This window comes from Alexandromys fortis, unplaced genomic scaffold (assembly GCF_014885135.2).
Source record: "Alexandromys fortis isolate MF-2015 unplaced genomic scaffold, M_Fortis_MF-2015_v1.1 scaffold_5, whole genome shotgun sequence".
Lineage (NCBI taxonomy): Eukaryota > Metazoa > Chordata > Mammalia > Rodentia > Cricetidae > Alexandromys > Alexandromys fortis.
In genome coordinates this window covers 14,848,265-14,873,665 of record NW_026067924.1, presented here as the reverse complement: position 1 = coordinate 14,873,665, position 25,401 = coordinate 14,848,265, and the positions used below count along the sequence as shown (strand labels likewise).

Below are 25,401 nucleotides of genomic sequence, written 5' to 3'. Positions count from 1 at the left end.
TTTACTTTGGCTCATTGTTTGAGGATACTGATGCCACGTGGAGTGAGCAAGGCAGGAGCGGCTGGTTACGTTGTCCACGGTCAGAAAGCAGAGCAGTGACTGTTAGTGTTAAGTTTCCTTTCCCCTTTGTCAGTTTGGGGCCTGTTGAAATAAGAGCGGTGGGGCTGTGTCCCCAACACCCCGGCCGCTTGGCTAGCTCATGCCCGAAATCACAACACACAAACTGTATTCATTTAACTGCTTGACCCATTTCTATCTAGCCTCTTCTAGGCTAATTCTCACATATTAATTTAGCCCATTTCTAATCATCTGTGTAAGCACCCCAAGGTGTGCTTACCGGGAAGATTTTAGCCTACGTCCATCCTGGGTCGGAGGAGCTTCATTGTGTGAATCTGCCAGGGAGAGCTGAGCATGGTGTCTCTGCTCCAGAGAGCAGAGCTGTGGGGTCTCTCCAGGAGCAGAGCAGAGTCTGACCTCACTTCCTCTTCCGCCCAGCATCCTATTCTGTTTTCTTCTCCCACCTATGCTTTAACCTATCAGGGCAAGCAGTTCTTTAATTAACCAATGAAATCAACAGATTGATATATGACACTCCCACACCAGGGGCCCATCTCACACTGGTGCCCCTTACATTTAGGGTGGTCTTTCCAGTTTAAATAACCTAATCTGGAATATTCCTCAGACATTTCCAGAGATTTCCTTCTAGGTGATTCTAGATCCTGCAGAGCTGAGAGTCAGTGCTAGCCATCCTGAGTATGAAGAGGTAGTTGAGTACGCTGGGAGATTAAGACATAGGCAGGATCCAGATTATAGGTTTGGAAGAATGGATGATTCTGTAGGCATTGTAACACAATCTTATTAGTATCTTAATTGCAAATGATTTTGAGTATCTGTGTCAGGCGATTAACAGAGCAATAAATAAGAACTATTTGTGCTTGCAAGTAAGCAACTCATGGCTACATGGAAGGGGGAAATCCGTAGCTGTCCTTTTATTTCAGCTTGGGACCTTTTATATTAGTCTTGTAGTAGCATTCTGGAGAGGTGTGAGCCATCGATGGCCTGGGGTTCCAGGGAAGGGGCTCAGTAGAGGTACTTTGTGACTAGTTCTTGCTTGCTAAATAGTTGTCATGGCTAGGGTTGGCACCTTGTACTTCTTTTCATCTAGGATTGTGCTGACTGTATTGTTTCAGTTGAGTAACTAAATCCCAGCAGATTGACTAGTCTGCTGTTACCAGATCAGAGGTCGGTGGCCTGTTCCATTGTAATTATCCTGTTGTAGGTGAGTGTTGGTGGAAATGAATTCTGCCTCATGACGTCCCATTTGGAGAGCACCAGAGAACATTCTGCTGAACGAATGAGTCAATTAAAAACGGTTTTTCAGAAAATGCAAGAGGTTCCAGATTCAACTACTGTTCTATTTGCAGGAGATACAAATTTAAGAGATCAAGAAGTGAGTAACAGAGTTGGTTCACTGTTTGTGGGGAGACTATTGTTGTGGAAACTAACTTGGTTTGCTTTATCTAAGGTATGGATTTGGAAATACACGGTAGAAAACACTGTGTGGTTTTTATATAAAAGCAGGTCTTTACACTATTAAGGGAAATCTTACTACGTGTGCTATCGGCAATATAAAGCAATAAATATGTTGGATAATTATCAATAAAATAATAATTAGAAGAGCTTTAAAAAGATTTAGGGTATTTGTAGCTTCCCTAGGTTCAAGAAGGCCTAATTCTATTCTGAGTTGAAATTAACTTTTTTAAAACTTACATTTGTTTATAGAACCTAGGGCCTCCTACATGCTAGACAACACTGCTGACCTACAGCTCTAGGATTTTGTTTTTAATTCTGTTTTTTCTGTATAATGAGATTTTTCAGATAAAAATATTAGAATTTCATTTTGAATGTGTACATGGTAGTCATAGCAGAACTTTTGAGACTTGGTTCTCTCTTTCCACCATGTGGGTCCCTAGGCTGGAACTGAAGAAATGATTGAAGTGGTCAGGTGTGTTCTCTACCACACATAGAAACTTTTTGTGTTGATGGAGATTGAACCTGATGTGTCACTAATGCCAACCCTGTAGTTAACTGCTATCCTGCCTTACCAGCCATAAAATTGTAAATTGTGTCATATGAATGGGGGAAAGAAAAATAGTATTATTCGAGTGTGGTTTGTTTATTTTTTATTGTTTTTTAAAATGTAATTTGTAGGCATAGTAGTACATGCCTTTAATCCCAGCACTTGGGAAATACAGGCAGGTAGATCTCTGTGAGTTCAATGGCAGTCTGGTGTACATAGTGTGTTCTCAGAAACCCAAAAATATTAAAAATAAAATAAAAAGTTGCATTATAGTTGATAATATTAAACACATTTTAAATTGTGGTGTGTGTGAATATATGAATCTTACCTGGTATTCTTTTTCTTTTCTAGGTTATCAAATGTGGTGGTTTACCTGAGAATGTTTTTGATGCCTGGGAATTTTTGGGCAAACCTAAACATTGCCAGTATACATGGGATACAAGAAAAAATACTAATCTCGGGATTCCTGCTCCTTGTAAGCATCGCTTTGATCGAATATTTTTCAAAGCAGAGGAGGGCCGCCTTATTCCCAAAAGTTTAGACCTTATTGGGTTGGAAAAACTGGATTGTGGTAGATTTCCTAGTGATCACTGGGGTCTCCTCTGCAACTTGAATGTAGTGTCGTGAAAAGCTTTCCAAATTTGAACTTTATATGTTTGCAGTAGTTCTGGATTCATGTAAATCTCAATCTTTCAGGAAAGCTAGGTATTACACACAAGAATTAACAAACTGGTTCATTAGTACAGCAAAAGCGGTTACATTTTGCTTTGCAGCTTGTGTCCTGAGAATTAAAAATTGGTGTTTGTAATCAAAGCATGCTTGCGCTCAGAATGTGTGAACCTTTGTTGAAGGAATACAGCCACTCAGCTCGTAACAGTGCTCATTGCTGCCATAAGGATTTCAAGTAGTGGCCATATTGTCTCAGGGCTAATTGTCACAAAACTACTGTTAGGATTGTTAGGCTCCAAAATAATATTAAACCATTTTATCAAGAGAAAAAGCAAGCTACTGAATTCTTGAGACCGCATTGTGCCTTATGTTTTATAAGCTCAGAAACTTAAGTGAAAAAGCCATGGCCATCTGCATTAGATGATGTGTTGTATATCAGACTTAATTCTTGTCAGCTGATAGTATAATTGACTTAGTGATGAGTTAAATTTGCACTTTAATTCCAATAACTTCTGATTAATGTTAATTTTTTTCCTGATAAGTGATACAGTTAAGCTTGGTAATGATTACACACAGCTTAAGCAACATGGGAATTGTTTCTTAGAGAAAAATTCATGAAGAAAAGTACCCTTCTGTTATTGTTACTAGTAAGATGGAGATACTTTTTAGGAAGTGAATAAAAAATGCATTTTAAAAAAGTGTTCTGTAAAGCAAAGATGTACTGTAAATAAAGCGTTGAACCTGTGTGTGACGAGTATGATTTCTCTGTCCATGATGGGATTTGTTGTTCTACAGCCTTCCTCAGAAGTTGCTCTTCAGTTGGAATCACCAAGAAATCTGTGTGTTTTATTATATTAAATCCCCAGCACTGTAAACGCTATGGCAAGAGGATTGCCATTAGTTTAAGGCTGGCCTGGGCTACACAGTAAGACCCAGGCAAAAACAAAAAGTTCACTTGAAAGAGCAGTGTGGTAGTGGAGGATGGTGCTTTCTTGCTTGGTACAATTAAGTTTAAAAGGTCACAATATGAAATGTGTGATGTATTATACTATTAGACCTTCAGTTTGTTACAAAAACATGAAAGTATAATTTCTGTTATGTAACTGAAATGCTTTCCTTGTTTATTACTTTCGACAAAATATAAGTCAGGAGAAGAGAAAAAAACCTGTAGTCTTTGTTGGGCAATAGTTTTTAAACTAAAACACTAGAGAACCTAGTAATTTGCAATACCCTTAGGTTTTTTTTTGTTTTTTTAATTTAAGCAGAAAACAAAAACTTCTATCTTTAGTGAAATTCCAACTCAAAATTGGTAGCAGACAATTGTTCTGCCACTGAGCCACATCACGAGGCCAGTGATGAGCTGTGCCCCCGCCGCCTTTGGTAAACACAGATTTTGCCATCCATGTGTGCATTGTATTTTAACCTCCTTGAACTTGACTTTGTCCCTTCAAATTACGATAGTTCCATGATTTTATGTGAAAAATGTCCTGGCAAACAATCAGGAAAAAAAAAAAACTATGGATTCCTGAAATTTTCCCTTTGAACCTGCCTGGCAGCTAATGGGAGGTCAGTGAATGTCCACTGAATACCAGGAGGCTGGCATTTCCTCCAGTGCCTCCATGATGTGTGTGCAAATGAAAGATAGTGATTTTTTTTTTTTGCGATGCTCCAGTTGGTTGTTTTGGAGGGGGAAGAAGTTGAAAGTGGGTCCTTTTGCAGTTGTCATCTGTAAGGATGTTCAATTGACTTCTCTCCATCAGTATGTGCTCATGACTTCATCTTACTCTGTCTTGCTCCTAAATCTGTCATGGTGGGAGACTTGTACACTGTTGTAATTATTTCCAACTTTGTCACAGCCTGCCTCCTGAATTTCTTCACTGTCTGCATCACTTCTCTATCATTAAAGATGTATCATGAGAGGAGGAGGTAGATAGGTTTGCTGTTGTCCTTCAATGTCCGTTTAGTGACGGAATTATTTTTTCCTACTTATTAGTCCATGCTTACTTTTATCCCTCTCAGCCTTCCTTTCCTTACTGGTTTTTCGAGTCAGGATTTCCCTGTGTAGCCATGTCTATCCCAGGACTCCCTTTGTCGACCATGTTGACTTTAAACAACTTGAGAGGAGAGATTAAAGGTGTGCACCTTCCTCAGTCTTACACACCCACTCTCCTTCACCTCCTCAATGGTTCATTATCTCCATTAGTTCCCACTCTCTTCCTATATGGTGCTTTCATCTGTACAATGTCTATAAGTATATGTGGAGGCCTGAGGGCAGTGTGTGGAATCTTCCATTTTTATATAGGTCTCAGGGACCTATCTGACTTAGGTCATCAGACCTGGTAAGTTGAGTGCATTACTGGCTGAGCCCTCTCACCTCACCTTCCCATTAGAAAGTCTCACTACATAGCCTGGCTTGGCCTAGAACTTGCTAGATGCACCAGGGTAGCTTCAGACTCGGTGGTCATCCTGACTGCCTCACCATGTCTGACTTGTTCATTATTGTTTGAAACAGTGTCATTGTGTAGCCCTGCTCCCACCTCACCCTCGTGCCTTCTGGTATTACTAGTGTACTACTGCTCCTGGCTCAATCTCCGTTTGGTAACAGAAAACATTGAGCAGGTTTGTAACTTGTCTGAGGTGTCTCCACAAAGGTGCCAATCGAGGCCCCCCCCCCCCCCCCGGTGTGCAGCTCTGTCTTTAAACCACGACGGTGGAAAGTGTAAGGAATAATCCACCCACCCCTTCTGCTCCTCCTTACTAGTACCTAGATAGTTTGGTGTCCTTATTATAGTGTTAAAATAAAAGGAATAGTGCTCCATCCATTTCCTCTAGCTCAGATTCTCACTAGAGGACACATGCCTCAAAATGCACCCGGCATCCTTTTAACCTTGCAAAGTACAGAATTGGTCTGTGTCGACGTGGGCTCAGGTTTCCATCCTTGGTCTGAGAGCAGTTCTCAAAACCAGGAAAATAAATTACATTGAGGCTGGGAGGAACTCTCAAAGGCTAGGCAGAAAACAAGGCTTGAATAGCCGGGTGTCTTGGCTTAAGGAGTCTGCGCTAGGCAGTTGCGTGTTGCCCGGACGGAGCATTTTCCTGGAAGACTTGTCCAACCCCTCAACATTTTGGAACCATGACCGGGAAGAGGTGGGGAGGGGGACCCGAGTAGGGAAACAAACACAGAAGTCCCTCTGCTTAGTAATGCAGGCTGCAGTACAGGCCATCCCTAGGGGCGTGTGTGCGCGTGCGTGTGCGTCGCCCTGGTAACCCGGGAGGCGGAAAGGCTTGCTGAATCACCAGCGTCCAAGTAGGCGCAGGGGCAGGCAGGTGTCGCCTGCAGGTGTGCCTCGCAGGTGTCCCTACTGGACACCAACTGCTAGGCGGTAAGGCTCATCGCGGAGCCTAGAGATTGCTGGGGATGGAGGTAAGAACCGCACTTTGCCATGGGCGTTCCTGTTTTGATTGATGGGTTCTCAGCAGGGTGGAGTCAGGGAGACTTGGGTCTCTAAGGAGCCTCAAACCCAAGAATCGGTTTTTTTTTTTTTTTTTAAAGTTCATTCAGTACTGTTATTTGCTAAATGCATTCCGTATCTGCTCCATGCAGTAATCAGAGGTTTCCAATCTTGACTCTAAATCCCCTAATTTCTAGCCAGGGTCTAGTTAGGATTCTGCTTTACCTCTGCCTAGGGATGCAGGGTGTGAATGTGTTAGTGAGACTGGGCGGTGAGGTGGTGAGTGAAGCTCCAGTGAGCCAGGAGCCAGCAGTGCCCAGCTTTAGTGTCCCCAGAGCCACCTCAGGTGCAGAATCCCATCTCCCAACCCAGCTGGCCAAGTGTCAGCTAGGGAAGACAGCAAGCCGGTAGGTGATGCTGGTGAAAACAACCAAGAGGCACACTTCCGAGGGTTCCTCCGGACACCCAGGAAAAGCGGTCCAGGAGAGTCGCATGACTTGGCAGTCTTTCCAATCCTTCAACTAGAATAACTTAGACTTTAGACAGTTCTTCAGAATTGTTACCTTTAAATTCGGTTCAGGGCTGTTGACGTGGTCCTTGCCACCATTTGCCGACTGCATTCTTTATTGCCTCTCCTTATTGTCACCTGAAGTTTCATGCTGTTTAAAGGCTTTCTTTCTGCTCTTTGAATTCGCTCCAAGGAACGGCACAGATTTACCAGGAGCACACAGCTGCAATCGTTAGTCATCATTCTCAGCACCATTTGTTCTCATAATTGGATGAAGGGAGAAAGCAGTGCAACCATATTCATGCTCATGTTTATTGCTGGTTTCCTGATCATTTTCGTTTGTGGGTTAAATGTTGATATGTTTCCACTGCTTGAACAGAAAGGTTGAGTGATATTTTTGTTAATAATAGAAAAGACTTACCGATCTCATTTCCTAGGAAAGTCACGAACTTTTGGAGTGGACGTGTGTCTTACTTTATTCCTGAAATGCAGCATGGTGCCTGGAAGAATTCTTAAGTGAGACTACTGAAGTCAGGGCACGTGTAAGTTCTTATTCTGTGCTGTGATTTTACTTATTCTCTGTTGTTGTTGTTGTTGTTGTTTGAGACAGGGTTTCTCTGTGTAGCTCTAACTGTCCTGGAACTGCATTTTGTAGACCAGGCTGGCCTCCAACTCACAGAGATCCGCCTGCCTCTGCCTCCTGAGTGCTGAGATTAAAGGCGTGCACCACCACTGCCCAGCTGATTTTACTTATTCCTAATACAGATGGGGCAAAGTAGAGATAGCGGATCGGTTCTAAACTTAGAACTCAGGGGGAAATCTAAATTCTGTGCAGTTTGAAAAAGATATAAAAAACATGTAGCAGGAACTTTTAGAACCAGAGGTAACAGGTACACCCTGATGTCTTTGCTGTGTAAAATGCCAAAGCAGGGCACACGCTTCCTTTCAGTAACATACAAGTAATCAGCTAACACCCTTACAGTTTAGAAGACTGAAGGAGAGCACCTGTAAGTTCTAAAAGAATGCACATGTTTACATGTTTTTTTTTTTCTCTTGACTTAACACCACTACCACCAGCAGCACCCGACCGTCCTACCTGACCGCATCAGGAAACAGAGAATCATTCTTTTTAAACAAATCTGGAGAAGTAGGGATGTCTGTTTTGGGGGCTAGAGTTGAGGGGCATAGACAGCCTGATGAGGAAGATGGTATGCTTAGGGCTGTGGCTCAGCTGTTAGTGGCAACCTGACATTACAGAAACTCTATAACCTCTAAGCCCGAGCTTCCTCTTCTGTAAAATACAGAAACTAGTAAGACCTACTCAGTGGGATTTCTATAAGAATTAAAATAAGATGATAGGCTGAGCTGCAAAGATTGCTCAAACCCAAGGGGTGGAGCCTAGATTGTAAACACATTGTTTTTTGTTCAGTCAGCATTTTTATCTTTGTGTGTGTGTGTGAGTGTGTGTGGTGCCACACATGGAACTTGAACTGCTACAGTCAGGGTTCCAGGAAGTTGTGAGCTTCCTGACATAGGGGCTGGGATCTGAATTTAGAAGTCCATTTAAAAAATTAATAATGTGTACACAAATAATTTTTTAAGAACCCCCCCTTTTTTGTTTTTGTTTTGTTTTGTTTGGAGACAGGGTTTATCTGTGTAGCCCTGTCTGTCCTGGAACTTGTTCTGTAGACCAGGCTGACCTCAAACTCAAGAGATCTGTATGCTTCGAGTGCTGGGATTAAAGGCCTGAGCCACCACACCACATCCAGTTTCATCTCTGCATTCGGGGAGCATGATCCATCTCAAATTCAGGGCTGCTCTTGTCTATTGAGATCCTGTCTCAAAAAGAAATAAACAACCAAACTAAATAAAAGTTCTGTTTTTAAATATTTAAAGACTGTATTATGTCACTATGTACATGTGTCTGATACCCACAGAGGCCAGAGAGAGTGCAGGGTCCTTTGGAGCTGGAGTTACAGGTGGTTGTGAGCTGCCTGGTGTGAATGTTGGGATCCAAACTGGAGCTCTCTGCAAGAGCAGCAAGTCCTATTAGGCACTGAGCCACCTCTCCGGTCCAATAAGGGTTATTTTTGAGATTAAAAAGTGTTCAGGAAAAAAAAATTCTTCAAAATAATGTGGCACTAGAAGTAGAATTATTTTAATGTGGTCAAAAGTTTTTCTGATGTACAGACTCAAGTTCCTTTAAAAACATCAGAAAATTCACACATCTTTTCTTGTAGTATCTTTGTAAAAACAATAAATATAACAGATTTAATCTAAATGCATGCCAATTTAATACCCGGTTAATTACATTTAATACTTCAAGAAAGGAGATTTGCTTTAATAGGCATGAAATAGCTGGTAGGTTATTGTTCTATTTCCTTTAATAATCTATTTTACACGACAGCCAAGACTACATAGACCCGGTGTCAGAAAACCACATAACATGAATCCCAGCCATTAGAGCTCTGCCCTTTCCATTACATGTCTTCAAATACGTGTGAGTTCCAAATGCATTTGTGAAGGATCAGAATTCAGAGTGCGCACCTGCTTAGAGTGCATTGGACTGGGGAAATTTTGTTTTCTACCAATTCTCAGAGGTTTTGCACCCTTGCATTACATTTTTTCCATTAGCTTTGTTGAAGTACAGTTGACTAATAAAAATTGTGCATGATTGATACGCACGTCTGTGATTCCAGCTCTTGGAAGAGGGAGGCAGAAGGAACTGAAATTCAAGGTCCTCCTTGGCTACATAGTAAATTTGAAATTCATCTGGGCTCCTTAACACCCAGTCTAAAAAAGAAATCTACAATACAAAACAAACAAACAAACAAAAAATAACAACAGAAACCACCCAACAACAAAACCCTACCACCAGGGCCAGGGAGACGGTTTAGCAGGTAAAAGCATCTCCCACCAAAGATGACAATCTGAGTCTGAGCTCTGGGGCCTTCATGGCTGAATGAGAACTGGTTCTCTGAAGTTATTCTTTGACTTTAATACATGGACCATGGAATGCATAAATCTACCTACATATACGTACACTCCATACAAGTAAGTGAAAATATTAAAAATTCAAAATTAAGTATACATACAATGTGTTATATGATACACACACATAGTGATTTCACAATCCATTTAATTAATTTGTCCATCACCTCATATGCGTGCCTATTTTTGTTTGTAATACAAACAAGTTTTTAATCTCTTAACAAATGTACAGTACAGCATAGCATACTGTATATAGTATGCTATTTTAATTACTGTGTGTGTGTGTGTGTGTGTGTGTGTACATTTGTGGGTGCCCTGAGAGACCAGAAGAGTACATTAGATCCCCTGGAGCTGTGGTTACCTGTGGCTGTGAGCTGCCCAGAGTAGATGCTGGGAACCAAACTTGAGTCATCTGAGAGAACAGCAAGCACTCTTAACTCCTAAACTATCTCCACAGCCCTGTAAAAGTGCTTACCATAGGCACTGTGCTGCATTTAGTGTGGAGATATTCTAAATCAGTTCTTTCCTGAGCCCCCAAAGCAAAGTCCTCGTAGTGAGCGTCCTTTGGCAGTCCTCTATTTGTTTTCAATCCTGCAGTCTATGGCTCTTCCCCCTGCCCCCAATTCCTAGCAATAGAGCTCATGACCCCTTCTTAGCCTGCAGTGATGCTTATGAGTCTTTCATAGTAGTTCACAGTGTCAGTCAAAGTCTACCCACTTGCCTGCTCTATTAGTTTGATGTTGCTGTGGAATAAATTATTACAAAAATAGATAAAAAATACTTAACACATCACACATTTGTTTGAATTTATGACAGTCTTGTAATTCTATGTAGTTGTTTTTTTTTTTCTTTTACTCTTTCTCTTTGGAGACCTGCCACCCATTTCCCAAATAAATACACAGAGATTTATTCTTACTTATGAATGTCCGACCTTAGCTTGGCTTGTTTCTAGCCAACTTTTCTGAAGTTAAATTATGCTGTTTACCCTTTGCCTCTGGGCTTTTACCTTCCTCTAGTCTATAAACCTTTCTTTCCTTCCTACTCTGTGGCTGATTGTGTGGCTGGGTGACTGGCTCCTGGTACCCTCCTTCCCTTCTCCTTTTCTGGCTCCTCCTCCTCCTATTCTCTCTGCCTAGCAGCCCCCCTATTTCTCTCTCCTGACTTGCTATTGGCTGCTCAGCTCTTTATTAGAACAATCAGGTGTTTTAGACAGGCAAAATAACACAGTTTTATATAATTAAACAAATCATCATAAAAGAATGCAACACATCTTTGCATCCTTAAGCAAATTTTTCACAGCATAACCAAATCTTAATATTCTACAACAATTCTATACTCAAATCAAGTTTCCATTGCAGTGTGCAGTGTGTCTACTAGTGAGGGATTTTTTCATAATTATATAACTTGAAGTGGCAAGATCTATTTTTAATCCAGCAATTTTGAAGTGGGAAGATAGACCTTTAGTCTAGATCTTTTGAGATGGGAAGATCCACCTTTAATCTGGGCTACACCTTCAACTGGCAGCCCGTATAAAGGACACAGAAGAAGGAAGCTTGTCCTCTTAGCCTGCTTGCTTTCTCTTTCACGGGCAATCCATTCTTCCACTGGCTCTAGAGCCTACTTCTTTGGGACTCCAGTCTATACTGAAGACCAGCTCAGACATCCAGCCCCACAGACTAAAAACTACTAGATACTTGGATCTTGTGTTGGTGCACAGTCATTGTTGGACTAACTGGATCAAAGCCTGTAAGCCATTCTAATAAATGCCCTTTACACACACACACACACACACACACACACACACAGAGTACACACTCTCCCACTCCATCAGATCTGTTCTTCGAGAGAACCCTGACTAATACAGAAAGTAACTGTCCTATAGAATTTACTGGTAAAGTATGATAATTTTGTGTTGGATCTTGCTTATAAACATCTCAGTGTTTTTGTCTTTTATTTTATTTAAAAGGAACTTGTTATTGTATGAATATGTAATGTGTGTTTGTGGGAGACTGAGCCACAGAATGCGTGCAGAGGTCAGCAGACAGTTTTGTGGGGTGGGTTCTCTCCTTCCACCTTTATGTGGGTTCCAGGATAGAACCCGGGTCCCTGGGCTAACGCATCTAACACTTTAACCCCTGTCCTATCCCCAGGCTAATGCATGGAGCATCTTTACCCCCAAACTATCTCACTGGCACCTTGTTCTCCCTTTAAATGACCAAAGCTGTCACTGTGGGTGTAAATGGCTTTGCCCCTTGACTGGCAGCCATCAGATCTTTGCCCTGCACCTCTCTGTAGCTGCAGCCACCTCAGATAGAGCAGAGACTGGAGCTGGATTAAGGGCCATTACTGCTGCCAGAAGGTGGCTTTGGATCCTGGGAGCTGAACTTACAGGCATTTGTGAGCCACCCTGTGTGGGTGCTGGAACTGGAGTTCTACCCTGATAGAGCAGCATGTGCTCTTAACTACTACCTCGTCTCTCCAGCTTCCAAACATCTTATTTTCCTGAGCAAGGTCTCTCACTGAGCCTGGAGCTTGGTGTTTTGATTATATAGATCAGCTAATGAGATCCTCCTGCCTCCCCACCCCAATGCTGGGTGTTAGGAATTTGCCACCATGCCTCTTTTTTTCTGTGGGTTCCAGAGATCCAAACTTGTCCTCCTGCTTGCTCAACAAGCGCATTTCCCACAGAGCCCCAAGATGCACTCATCTGATGCTTACAAGTTGACGGTGACAGCAGGCTAATCCTAACAGAGCCTTTATTTTTCTGTAACCATACCACTCTGTTTCTGTAAGAGCAGAGAACTTGGTACAGTCAAGACACTGTGATTCATAGCACAGAGTGGCCTCTAATCTGGGCCGAGGTGTTTCAGGTAGCATCCGCTGAGGATATGTGCTGTGACCAGAGGTGCAGCACAAAGTTGTGAGTTGTGTGTGCAGAATGAAGGCTTCGGTGAAGCCACACGATACAACCCAGATAACACTGTCAGGCTCATCTTAGAATCAGCTGTTTGATTTTTGATAATAGTCTGGTTGTTAAGTGTTCAGAAACCTTTGGCTATCTCCATACATTTTGTGACGTTCATTTGTAGTTGAGACCCACAGCTGAAGAAGCTCGGGTTTAAGTTTCCCCATCTGTTTTGCTGGGACAGACAGCACAAGGCAGTAGAGTTGTCTTTAGGAAAGTACTGAAGAGGGAGTGAGACTCCGAGAGTTGTGGCCTCAGTGCAGGACCGGGCATCTTCCTACCTGGGAGGAGAGCAGCTTCCACAGCTGCAACCCAGGTGACAGGCGACCTTTTAAAGTAGCTGTGGACACTTTCGCCTGTCTGAATATCAAGCTCAAGATCCTTGGCTCCGTGTTCTCAATCAAATGGCAACCTACATCAGGAGTCGATTGCCAACCTTCTCTCCCTTGTTAGTCATTGGCCCCGGAAGCACATAACAGGATTTTAAGCTCAGGAAGCTGGCAGCTCTGGAAACAGCAGGAATCTCTGTGGCTGCAGGTTTTGTGTGTGGGTCAGTCAGACTGGAGCTGTCTCTGCTTGGCTCCTGCGGAAGCAGCCAGGAATTGCTGCCTGTGATGTAAACTCCTGCTGCCAGCAAAGTGGGACACTCTCAGGATCAGAAGACACCTTGTATGTTGCTTCCCCCGCGCTCCCTGCCCCCCCCCCCAGGTACTCTGGAAGAGCAGCCAGGTCTCTTAACCACTGAACCATCTCTCCAGCCCCAGACATGCTGTTTTGATGATAGATCACACATCCCCTGTCCCTTCTCCTCCAGTTCATTGCTCAGGCACTTTCCCTTCCTTTCCTTCTCTTTCCTAGTGGTCTTCAGCAGGCTTGTCACCTTGAATTCCGCCTCTCTGAGGATGAACCTAGTTTGTCCCTAGTCTCTCTCTGTGCTCCTACCTGGACTAGTAGGTCGTTCTTCAGTGACAGTGTCCTGATGGGGAGGTGCCAGGAGATAAGGGAGAGGGAGAAGACAGGCGATAGAGAATATAAAATCTGGGGTTGGGAGACCTTGTACAAACTGTGTCTTCTGCCAAGCAAGTTTGTTAAGAAGTAGGGCCTCTCATATGCTGTTAGCAGGAGGGAAATGGCCACTCTCAGTAGAGAGCTAAATCACACAATGGTGGCAAAGAGAACACAGAATACCTCAGTCACAGCTGTCTTCGGGGCGATAACCACAGCACAGGGTGAAGAGTCGGCTCCCCAGGAGCTGCAGCCTTGACACCTCCAAGGCACTGGCTCCAGCCTCAGGTGGCCCTTGCCAAGTCTGTTTCTGGACATGGACACAGAAATAAATTTCCCTTTGTCCTTCCAACCCGAGAAAGTCTCGGGTTGATCTGGCTTCCCACAGCGTCCTGCACAGCGGCTCTGGTACATTCCTCTTGAACTATTTCTGACATTAGGTAATGGCAATCCTGTTCCTTCTGTTTGCTGAGTCTCCCTGGACTTTGTCCTTAGCTCCTACCTTCCATTCTGCACATCAGCAGAACCTGTAGATCACCTGAGCCTTCTCTCCAGCACTTACGCTGTGTCTCTTTTGAAACAGAGTTTCTTGTAGCCCAGGCTGGTCTTGAACTTGTGATCATCCTGCTCTGTCACTTGCGGGCTTGGAATAGCATTTCATTCCGTAAGGAAACATTTGGTAGTGATCAAATGGATGATTTCAGCATCCAGACTCTGTCTGCCACTTTCAAAAATTAATTAGTAAATGGTTAAAAGGTTTTGGCTTTAATGTATTCGAAATTGTAACAAAGCAACTCTTATTCATTCTGTCTACTATGATTTTTATGGAAACTTGAACATTTTACAACCCATTAATAAGCAGCAACAATAACATAATAAAGAGAAAGGAACTGAGAGAGGGAGGAGGAATAGAAAGAGATTTTAAGAGGGTTTATTTGGGAAGAATTATTATTACTATTCATCCTTGTGAACACATGAGGGAAGATACAGAGGCCTAAGTGAAGATTCCCTAGCCAGGCATGGTGACTTGCCTGGGGTTCCAGCTACCAAGGAGGCTGAGGCAGGAATGTTGCTGCTTGATCCTAGGAGTTCAAGGCCAGCACATTCTCCAAGTAATAACAATAATAATATTTTATTACCGTTTTAGTTACTCTCTGCTGAAGAATGTTTCTGCTCAGTCGCTGGTGTCTGTGGGCTTTCCATACAATGTTTCTTTGTTATACCACATACATTGGAGGATGTAGGATTTCTTATGAGTTCTTTATTTCTTTCTTAGTTTGTTTTTAGTATTTGGGGACTGAGCTCAGGGCCTTGTATGTAGCAAGCACATGATGTACCGCTGAGCCACTCCAAGCACCTTTCATGTTGTTTGAGAACACTCTTCCCAGCCTCTAACACCTAATTCAGTGTGGCTGGTGCTCACACAGACGCTGTGGCAAGTAAGTCCTTCCTCTACCACTTGGCCATGTTTAATTGTAAGAAATCCTGATGTCGTGAGTGAACCTGGGTCCTCCGAGGGAATAGGCAGGAACTAGAGATCTCAGCAGGGCCAGGCCTCTGTCAGTTCAGGCTTTGGTCTGGGACATCAAAGGGAATAGGCAGGAACCTGGAACCCCTGCGTAGTTCCTCAGAGTCTGGGACCTCTGAGGAAGTAGGCAGGTTCTCTGTGGGTCCAGGTGCACAGGAGCCTGGGACCTCCAAGGCAGTAGACCAGAACCAGAAACCTTTCCAGGTCCAATTCCAATTCAGGGACTTCTGCAGGAGGTAATCCAGAGCAGGATTTACAGATACAGGTCAAAGCAGATAACATAGGCCAAAGTTGCCCTGAGGTAAGGAACTCCACCTTGGGCAACAAATCCCACAGGAGTGTAACTGAATGACCCACCTAGGACAGCTAGGGTCTGAGGAAACACGCTCCACTGGGAGCAGAAGCCAGGAGCAAATCCAGTCCTGGGACATGGGCGGAACAGGATTGAGCCAGCCACCGGTTACAGAGTCAATGATCTCCACCGGAACAGGTACGGGGAGGGGAGTAATCACTGAGTGAGTGAGCCAGAGCCAGAGACTGCTGAGGGTCCGGATGTGAATCTGGGACCTTCAAGGGAATAGACCTAAAACAACACCCTGGTGGGTCTGGGCGTGAGTCTAGGATCTCCCAGGAACTAGGCCTGAGCCAGGACCTCTGTCAGTCTGGGCGTGAGTGAACCTGAGTCCTTCTAGGGAATTAGGCAGGAACCAGAGATCTCGGTGGGGCCAGGCGTGAGTCTGGGACCTCAGAGAGAGTAGGCCTGAGCCAGGACCTCTGTGGATTTAGGCATTGGTCTGGAACATCAAAGGGAATAGGCAGGAACCTGGGACCTCTGAGGAAGTAAGCAGGTCCTCTGTGGGTCCAGGCACACCCAGGCACTAGACCAGGACCAGAAACCTTTCCAGGTCCAACTCCAATCCAGGGACTTCTGCAGGAGGAAATCCAGAGCAGGATTTACAGATACAGGTCAAAGCAGGTAACCTAGGCCAAAGTTGCCCTGAGGTAAGGAACTCCACCTTGGGCAACAAATCCCACAGGAGTGTAACTGAATGACCCACCTACGACAGAGACAGCCTGAGGAAACAAGCTCTATAGGGAACAGAAGCCTGGAGCAAATCCAGTCCCAGAAGACAACCCAGTCCCAGGACACTGGCAGATCAGGACTGAGCCAGTGACCAGATTCAGAATCAGTGATCTCTACCAGAACAGGTCCAACTCCAAGCCAGGGACTTCTGCAGGATGGGATCCAGAGCACAATTTACAGTAACAGATCAAAGCCAGCAGCCTAGGCCACAGTAGGCCTGAGACAGCAAACTCCAAGGGAAACAAGCAAAACCCAAGAGCGCTGAGCTATCTCCAGGAACAGGAGTAACCAATGTTATAACTAGAACTGTGACACTGACTGTACCACAAGGAACAACCATCTGAGCTTTGGATTCACTGGCACCTAGAAGATTATTCAAGAGCATCTCAGACAGCCCCAACCACAGCTACTAGAGGAAAAGATGAATAGAAAAGGTAAGATCATACACTGCACTACAAAGAACAACATAACACCAGTAAAACCTAAAGACCGTACAAAAGCAAGAACTGAACAACCCTAAAAAATGACTTCAAGAGAATGTTTGAAACTCTTAAAGATGAAATGAGAAATTCCCTTAAAGAAATGGAGAAAAAGACAAACAAAAAATTGGAAGATATCAGCAAATCACTTAAAGAAAACCAAGAAAAAGAAATCAAACATATAAAAGAAACTATCCAGGATTTGAAAACTGAAATAGAAACAATAAAGAAAACACAAGCTGAAGGAATTATAGAAACAGAAATCATGAGAAAAAGATCAGGAACCACAGATTAAAGCATGAACAGCAGAATACAAGAGATGGAAGAGAGAATCTCAAGTGCTGAAGATACAATAGAGGAAAAAGACTCATCAGTTAAAGAAAACATTAAATCTAACAAAAGCTTAACCCAAAATATCCATGAAATATGGGACACCATGAAAAGGCCAAATCTTAGAATAATAGGTACAGAAGGAGAAGAAGTTCAACTCAAAGGCACAGAAAATTTATTTAACAAAATCATAGAAGAAAACTTTCCCTACCTAAAAAAAGATATGCCTATGAAGATACAAGAAGCTTACAGAACACCAAATAGACTGGATCAAAAAACAAAAGTCCTCTTGCCACATAATAATCAAAACACTAAACATAAGAGTAAAGAAAGAATACTAAGAGCTGCAAAAGAAAAAGGTCAAGTAACATTTAAAGGTAGACCTGTCAGAATTACACCTGACTTCTCAGTGGAGACAATGAATTTTGCAGGAAAATGAATAGAACTAGAAAACATTATTTTGAGTGAGGTAACCCAGACACAGAAAGACAGTTATCACATATACTCACTCATAGGAGGTTTTTAAACATAAAGCAAAGAAAACCAGCCTACAAATCACAATCCCAGAGAATTTAGACAACTATGCAGAATCTTAGACTTACATAGATCTAATCTACATGGGGAGTAGAAAGTAGAAAAAGACCAGATCTCCTGAGTAAATTGGGAGCATGGGGACCTTGGGGAAGGGTTGAAGGGGTAAGGGAAAAGGCAGGGAGGGGAGCAGAGAAAAATGTAGAGCTCAATAAATATCAATTAAAAAAAAAAGAATCCTGAAAAAAAATCCTGATGTCAGAGGTGGTAAACCAAGAACAGATTGACGTGTTAGAAATGCAAAAATAGGGCACATGGGCTCTGAGACACTGAAGGTGCAAATGCCAGCAGCTGAACCATATATAAAAGTAGAAACCTGCCCAGAAACCCAACCTTTATCTGTAATAAACAGTTCAGGAAGCCTGCTTGCCAGCAGACTCCTGGGCAGCTGGATTGCTATCCCTAGTGCTTTATGAGGCTAAATAACAGCTTCTACAGCAGTTAGCAGTAAATAAGAAAATGCTTCCATCAGGTGGAACTCTGTGAGCTGGAGGCAAGTTCTGGCTGGGCGGTGGTGGCACAAGCCTTTAATCCCAGCACTTGGGAGGCAGAGACAGGCGAATCTCTGTGAGTTCGAGTCCAACCTGGTCTACAAGAGCTTTTTCTAGGATAGGCTCCAAAGCTACAGCGAAACCCTGTCTCGAGGGAAAAAAAAAAGAAAAAAAAAACAAAGCAAGTTCCAGGAGAGCCTTCCCTTCATCCCACTATACAAAGTTTCCTTTCCTCTGCCTTTGAGTCTCCATCAATTGGTAGTGACTGAATTCTTTGCCGTAACATTCTGTGAATATAGAGTATTTATTTATTTATTTATTTATTTATTTATTTATTTATTTATTTTTTGAGATAGGGTTTCTCTGTAGCTTTGGAGCCTGTTCTGAAACTAGCTCTTGTAGACCAGGCTGGCCTTGAACTCACAGAGATCCACCTGCCTCTGCCTCCTGACTTCTGGGATTAAAGGCGTGCGCCGCTGCCACCACCACCCGGCTATAGACTTTTTTTCCTCCCTTGATTGGTCTTTATTTCCACTGTTTGTAACATAAACATAAAAATCTTTCATTCTTTCTTTCATTTTTCCTTTCCTTTTATTTTATTTTTTTTCCGAGGCAGGGTCTTACTATTTAGCCTTGGCTGTCCTGGCTGGAACTCTCACTGTGTAGAGGCTGGCCTCAAACTCACAGAATCTGCCTGCCCCTGCCTCCTGAGTGTTGGAATTAAAAGTTTGTGCCACTATGCCTGGCTGATTTATTTATTTATTTATTTTTATAACTTCTGAGGAACTAACTGTTCAGGCTATTTTATTTTATTGTTTTTAAGATTTATTTATTTATTATGTATACAACATTCTGCCTCCATGTATGCCCACACACCAGAGGAGGGCGCCAGATCTCATTACAGATGGTTGTGAACCACCATGTGGTTGCTGGGAATTGAACTCAGGACCTCTGGAAGAGTAGACAGTGCTCTTAACCACTGAGCCATCTCTCCAGTCCCCTGTTCAGGCTATTTTAGTAAACTTCTGTGGAGAGATGGCTGCTTCAGCTATGACTACCCTCCGTGAATAGTTTTTCTATTAACATGAATAAATGATAGGAATATTGTGTTTCCACATTTACCTACCCCTTTCTTCTTCCTTGTCTCTCTCTGTTTTCTTTGAAGTTCTAGAGGCCACATCTGACTCATCAACCACCAAAAGGAGCCTGTTCCAAATTCTCTGCCTTGGAAGCCTCATCCTGTGAGGCAGAATGGTGTTCCCTACAGGGACCCTGTCCTTGCTGCTGCTGGCTGCCATCACAGGTAGGGAAGCATTGCCAGGAGATATCATTGTTTCCTGGGAGAGCTGTAAAAGCCGATTCCTGTGGCTCTGTGGCTCTTGTGGCCAGGGCCAGGCATTAAATATAATTTTGCTTGAATTCACTTGCTGCCAGACAGGACACATGTCCTTCAGTGAAGGACAGCACATCTGACCACATGGGTGAGGGAGAATCTTCTGGCTCGGTTCTTCATATAAGTTACGGGGAGATGCAATGGTAGCCATTGTATGTTTGAGAGGTTGGGAGTTGCCTTACCCCTGCTTCACCCCATCCTCTTTTGATCTTCGTAAGAGGGATGCTTTTGTTGTGTTCAGCTATGGTAAATCAGTGTTTTTTTCCATGTCTGAGATCCAGCTTTTCACTAAAAAATAAAAGACCAAAAATCTTCACGTGATTTAAAAGCTAGATTTGTATTGGAGAAAATACCATCTCTGCTTCATGTGCTGCTTTTTGAATTAGAAAAGGGACACATGCAGTGTATCTAACTCTCAGTCCATCGGATGAAAGAGTCTTTCCATAGAGCTGATGTTTGGCATTGTGTTGTATTTAACACTCATTTGTCATGTACAAGTGTCATGGCATGTGTGGGGAGGCAAGTTTGTAGGGGTCAGTTTTCTTCTCCTACCATGTGGGTTCAGGTTATCAGTCTTGGCAGCATGTGCCTTTACCCACTGAGCAATCTTCTTGGCTCTGGCATTGTGTTATGAGACCACCAAGCTATCTACCATGCTAACATTGTACTACTGACATTGTACTAGTAAAAATCTATTCCAGTGATCTTGGGTACAGATAGCATAAAGGTGGTTCCTGTGCATTATTTATTTCCATATGTTCCCTGTTAGAGACAATGTCTGATACAGTCCTCTTGTAACTAAACATTTATTAAAATAAATTTCAATGACGAGCCCATACTAGAAAGGAAATCCCGTGCTGCTAAGGTTTGCTTCTATTGCTTTGTCATGGAAACTAACAGACCACACACACCATGCAGTACATGCCAGCACATGCGGTACATGCCTGCTGTAGTGACTCTGTAGAGAGACCGAGAGTTTCTTTTTGAAAGTCTGACTAGTAGAATAAAACAAGGCATAGTGGCGCACGCCTTTAATCCCAGCACTTGGGAAGCAGAGGCAGATGGACCTCTGTGAGTTCCAGGTTAGCTAGGACTATATAATGAGATCCTTCTCAAAACAAACAAACAAACAAAAAAACTTGATTGTAGGCAGAGTCTTCCTGTCCCAACTGTTGCCAAATAACTGGCAGCTGCTTCCCGACTGAGACTTAATATTAATTGTAAATGTTCAGCCAATAGCCTAGGCTTGTTACTAGCTAACTCTTACATTTAAATTAACCCATATTTCTTATCTATGCTTTATCGCATGGATCATGGCTTGTTACCTCATTTTCTACAAGTCCTGCTTCCTCGGTGGCTGGCTGACATCTCTTCTGACTCTGTCTTTCTTCCTCCCATCATTCTCCTAGTTTGGCTTTCCCAAATATAATTCTTACCTGGCTACTGGCCAATCAGCTCTTTATTAAAGCAACCTGAGTGACAAGTCTTCACATGGTGTAAAGGACTATTCCACAGTACTTGATTATAGATATGTACTGAGGAGAAATGACATTTATCTGATCTATCATCAGATAGCTTGTGAGATTAAAAAATAATTAACAACACCAACAAAACAAAGATACAGTACTTTTCTGTTACTTCTATGGTGATTTTTTATACAAGGCCTATTGTGAGTTACATAAACAGGAGACACAAGCAGAGAAGAATGGAATCATATGAAGAGGCAGAATGCACAGGTGAAAACGCACATGAATAGTTGGAACAATATATGTGGATAGAAAGGTAGAGGAACAGAGGGATGGGTGGATAAGAGGAAAAATAGAAGACTAGATGGGCAAGTGGGTAGGTGGGTGAGTGAGTGAAAAATGGATGAACCAGTGGAAAGACAGTGACTGTGTGGATGAGAAGTGTGATGGATGGATGCATAGCCAGGGATGGAGGAGCCTCTGGGTTTTTAGAGTGGTTTCCCTGTAATGTGCATATATATATATTTACATACATACACCCACGTGTGTGTGATTTTGTACACACACACACACACATATATATTGATATACACATAACGTTTTTAGTACAAAACAATAGGCTTTGGACCAGCAAGATGGCTCAGCAGGTTGAGGGGGAACAAGCTGTCAAACCCAATAACCTAGTAAGTTTACTCCCTGAGATCTACATGGTAGAAAGAGCCAACTCCCATAAATTGTCTTCTGACCTTCATGGTACATGTGTGTGCATACACACACAAAAGCAAATAAATATAAAGCATTTTTAAAGAAAGGCTTCACTGTGGCATTTCATACACGCGTATCATTGTTGTAGCCCCGTTTCCTCTCCCCTCCCTCTCTCCTCCCTCCCTCCTCCATCCATTCCTTTTTTATAAACATTTTATTTTATTTTAATGTGCATTGGTGTTTTGTCTGCATCTTAGGGTGTTAGATCTTGGAGTTACAGACAGTTGTTAGCTGCCATGTGGATGCTGGAATTGGACCCGGCTCCTCTGGAAGAGCAGTCAGTGCTCTTAACCACTGAGCTACCTCTCCAGCCCATGATTTTCCTTTCACGTCACATATATGTTTACACATGCGCACCTGGGGGAAGCATGATGTCCTGCCAGCCTTCCCTGCATTACCCTCTGCTGCCCCTCCTTTCAGAACCTTCCTCTTCCTGGAGTTTCCCTTCTACTTTCATGGTATGTGTGTGCAAATATGTATATGCATGTCATAGATCCTTAAATCTAGATTCTGCATATGAACTTCGGTTCTGTTTGGTTTCTTTTTTTAATATTTATTTATTTATTTATTATGTGTACAGCATTCTTTCCATGTGTGCCCACAAGCCGGAAGGGGGCGCCAGATCTCATGATAGATGGCTGTGAGCCACCATGGTGGCTGGGAATTGAACTCAGGACCTTTGGAAGAGCAGTCAGTGCTCTTAACCACTGAGCCATCTCTCCAGCCCCCCCCCCCCTGTTTGGTTTCTTGAGACCAGGCCCCATGTAGTTTACCCATCCTGGCCTCCAGCTCTCAAGGATGACCTCGAACTCCTGAACCTCCTGTCTCCATCTCCAAAGTGCTGGCATTACAGGTGTACTATACAGTTTGGATATTTTCTCCAACATTTTTTGGCCATTTGTGTTTCTTCTTTTGAAGTTTGTCTGCTTACTAATCTGCCTTTTGGTGTTGAGTGTTGGCCCCTCTCTGGTCTTCAGGTGGCAGGTGCCAGCAGTGCAGTGCGGGGAGGACTTATTCCAATGCCATCATTTCACCTAACCTGGAAACTATTAGAATCATGCGGGCGTCTCAAACCTTCTCCGCGGAAGACTGCACGGCTGCTTGCTGTGACCTTTCCAGCTGCGACCTGGCCTGGTGGTTTGAGGGCAGCTGCTACCTGGTGAACTGTGTGCACCCGGAGAACTGCGAGCCCAGGACGACAGGCCCCATCCGGTCTTACCTCACTTTTGTGCACAGACCTGTCCAGAAGCCCGAGCAGCTGCTGGACTACGGAGACATGATGCTGGGCAGGGGTTCCCCCTCCGGAGCTTGGGGAGACTCCCTTGATGATCTCAGGAAGGATTTGCCCTTTCTAGGCAAAGACGGGGGTCCGGGTCCGGAGGAGACTGCCGAGTACCCAGATGACTACAAAGAACTGGAGCGGGACCTCCTGCAACCCTCCAGCCAACAGGACCCCAAAGGCGGCATCGAGTACCCCGACTGGAGCCTGGTGCCCGGCAGCGAAGGAGGTCTCAATGTCTCATCTGTAGGAGACAGCTCAGCTACTTCCTCAGAGAGGTTGCAGGACCCCACACCTCAGTCACTGGACCAGCAGCAACTGGAGGCCCTGAAGGAGTCCACTTGGTCCCCTACCCCGGGGTACTCAGCAGTGAGCAGCGTGTGGCCCCCCTCTGTAACCACTTTACCTGCAGGAGAGGAGATGGAGAGAGAGACTTTCCAGCTCCAAGAACAACCGAGTAATAGCTCTGGAAAAGAGGTGGGTGTGCTCAAGACGTGCTGGGGTGGGCAAGGGAAGAAACACAAGGCTAAGTAAGCCCTGCCAGACTCCTTTAGGCTAGAGGAAGCCAAGGATGAACGTCAGAGGCTAACGGGAAACAGATCAGTGCTCTTTTGCGGTGCTTTCTTTCCTAAGCAGGCAGTTTGAAAAGAACAGAGATTCCCTTTCGACCTAAAAGCCCTTCTCCCTACAGATCCTCTATGGCTGGTTAATGTTAGTGACGACTTAGGCCTTGGAACCAGCATGTACACACACACACACACACACACACACACACACACACACACACACACAGGCTTTAAAATTTTCCCATAGTAGACAGATGTGAAGTTTTACTCCACCATAGTTAGCCCCACCAGTCAGGTGACTAGGAAGATGCTACGGACACAGTGAAGCTGGTGGGTAGAAAGAGACCATACACCTTCCATGAAAACCCCTGGTGGTAGAAGAACGAGGGTCCCATCCCAAGTAGTCTCCATTACCCAGGAGGAGAAGGCAAGAGGCCCAGGAGTGAAGGGGTCAAGGCCCCTTTATGTACTGAGATCCAATATCAGAAAAGAAAGACGAATCGGGGTATGACTGGGGCGGGGGGGGGGGACATTTGTTCATAGGACACTGGGATGAATCTCCACCACTTTAACAAGTGCCTAGGGAGGGAGTGGGGGAGGGGCAAGAATCCCTGGGAGAGAAGAGATGGAATGAAATCCTGTGAGGTCAGAACTGATGGAGAACTCAGTGGCCACATGGTTGAGAGAGAGAATATAAGAATCTTGGTGTTTGACGGAGATCTGAAGGAAGAGATTGGAGGATGTGGAACACTTTCAGGATTCCTATTTATTTACCTGATTATTTGCAGGCAGGGGCTCTGGCTGTAAACTCACAAAGATTTACTTGCCTCTGCCTCCTGAGCCCTGGGATCGCCAGGTTCTACTGTTTTATGCTGTGTTTAGCTACAATTTAGGGGCTTGACCACGCTAGGCAAGCTCTCTACCCACCGAGCTACCTCTCTAGCTTTTTTTAAGACTTTAAAAGGAAAATAGTGTGTAAGATTCTTGATGTACTTGGAAAAGGACTTGTAGCTTCTGGGGAGAATAAGATGCAGGCACAGGAGAAGGCCAGAGAAAACTGGCTTTTGAAGCATCTGTTTGGGGTTTCATTTTCAAAGCCCCAATAATAAATGCAAAAGACTGAGATGTAGCTTTCTTATATAAAAAAAGAAAGAACTCAAGATTATTAAAGACCTAAATGAAAAGAGTTAAAACAGTGGTAACCTTGGTAACGAGGTTTAGATAATTGGGGGGGGGAGGGGCAATAATGATGCTGTGTATCTTTAATCCCAGCACTCAGAAAGCAGAGGCAGGAGGATTGCTTGAGTTTGAGACCAGCCTAGTTGTAAATTTCAGGACAGCCAGAGCTACATAGAGAACCCTGTCTCAAAACAGAGAAACAAACAAAAAACTTAATAAAAATTACAAAGGATAAATTGACTTCATCAGAATTAAATACTTTTGCATCCCAAATAAGAACATCAAGAAAGAGAAGACAACCCATAGAATGGAGTAAAATATTTGTAAATCATGTATCATAACTTAACATCCAGAAATGTAAGTTTTACAACCCAGTAATAAGAAAACAACCCGACTTAAAAATTGGTGAAGGGTGAGTGGTGGTGCCTGCCTGTAACCCCAGCTCTCAGGATAAATAAAATGTGTAAAAGAAGTTGAATCCAAAATGTAATAATACCACCTCATGCCTATTAGTACGGCTAGAATAAAATACTAGAAAAATAAAAACAAGACTGGGGTGGGGTGTCGTCCAAGGTCCATA

General features: G+C 43.5%; 2 protein-coding genes across 2 annotated transcripts in view; both read left to right on the top strand.

The window, feature by feature from the left end:
• Positions 1-3,495, top strand: part of Tdp2 (tyrosyl-DNA phosphodiesterase 2) — a 50,288-nt gene extending 46,793 nt beyond the window's left edge. The window contains exons 6-7 of the mRNA XM_050142735.1: positions 1,280-1,450; positions 2,432-3,495. Coding sequence (XP_049998692.1) covers positions 1,280-1,450; positions 2,432-2,707 — 447 coding nt within the window. The 3' untranslated portion in view covers positions 2,708-3,495. The remainder of the gene's footprint in view (positions 1-1,279; positions 1,451-2,431) is intronic.
• Positions 3,496-6,045: 2,550 nt separating this feature from the next.
• Positions 6,046-25,401, top strand: part of Kiaa0319 (KIAA0319 ortholog) — a 50,888-nt gene continuing 31,532 nt past the window's right edge. Inside the window, exons 1-4 of the mRNA XM_050142725.1 lie at positions 6,046-6,173; positions 7,147-7,251; positions 19,339-19,476; positions 22,775-23,553. Of these exons, the coding sequence (XP_049998682.1) occupies positions 19,425-19,476; positions 22,775-23,553 (831 nt within the window). The 5' untranslated portion in view covers positions 6,046-6,173; positions 7,147-7,251; positions 19,339-19,424. The remainder of the gene's footprint in view (positions 6,174-7,146; positions 7,252-19,338; positions 19,477-22,774; positions 23,554-25,401) is intronic.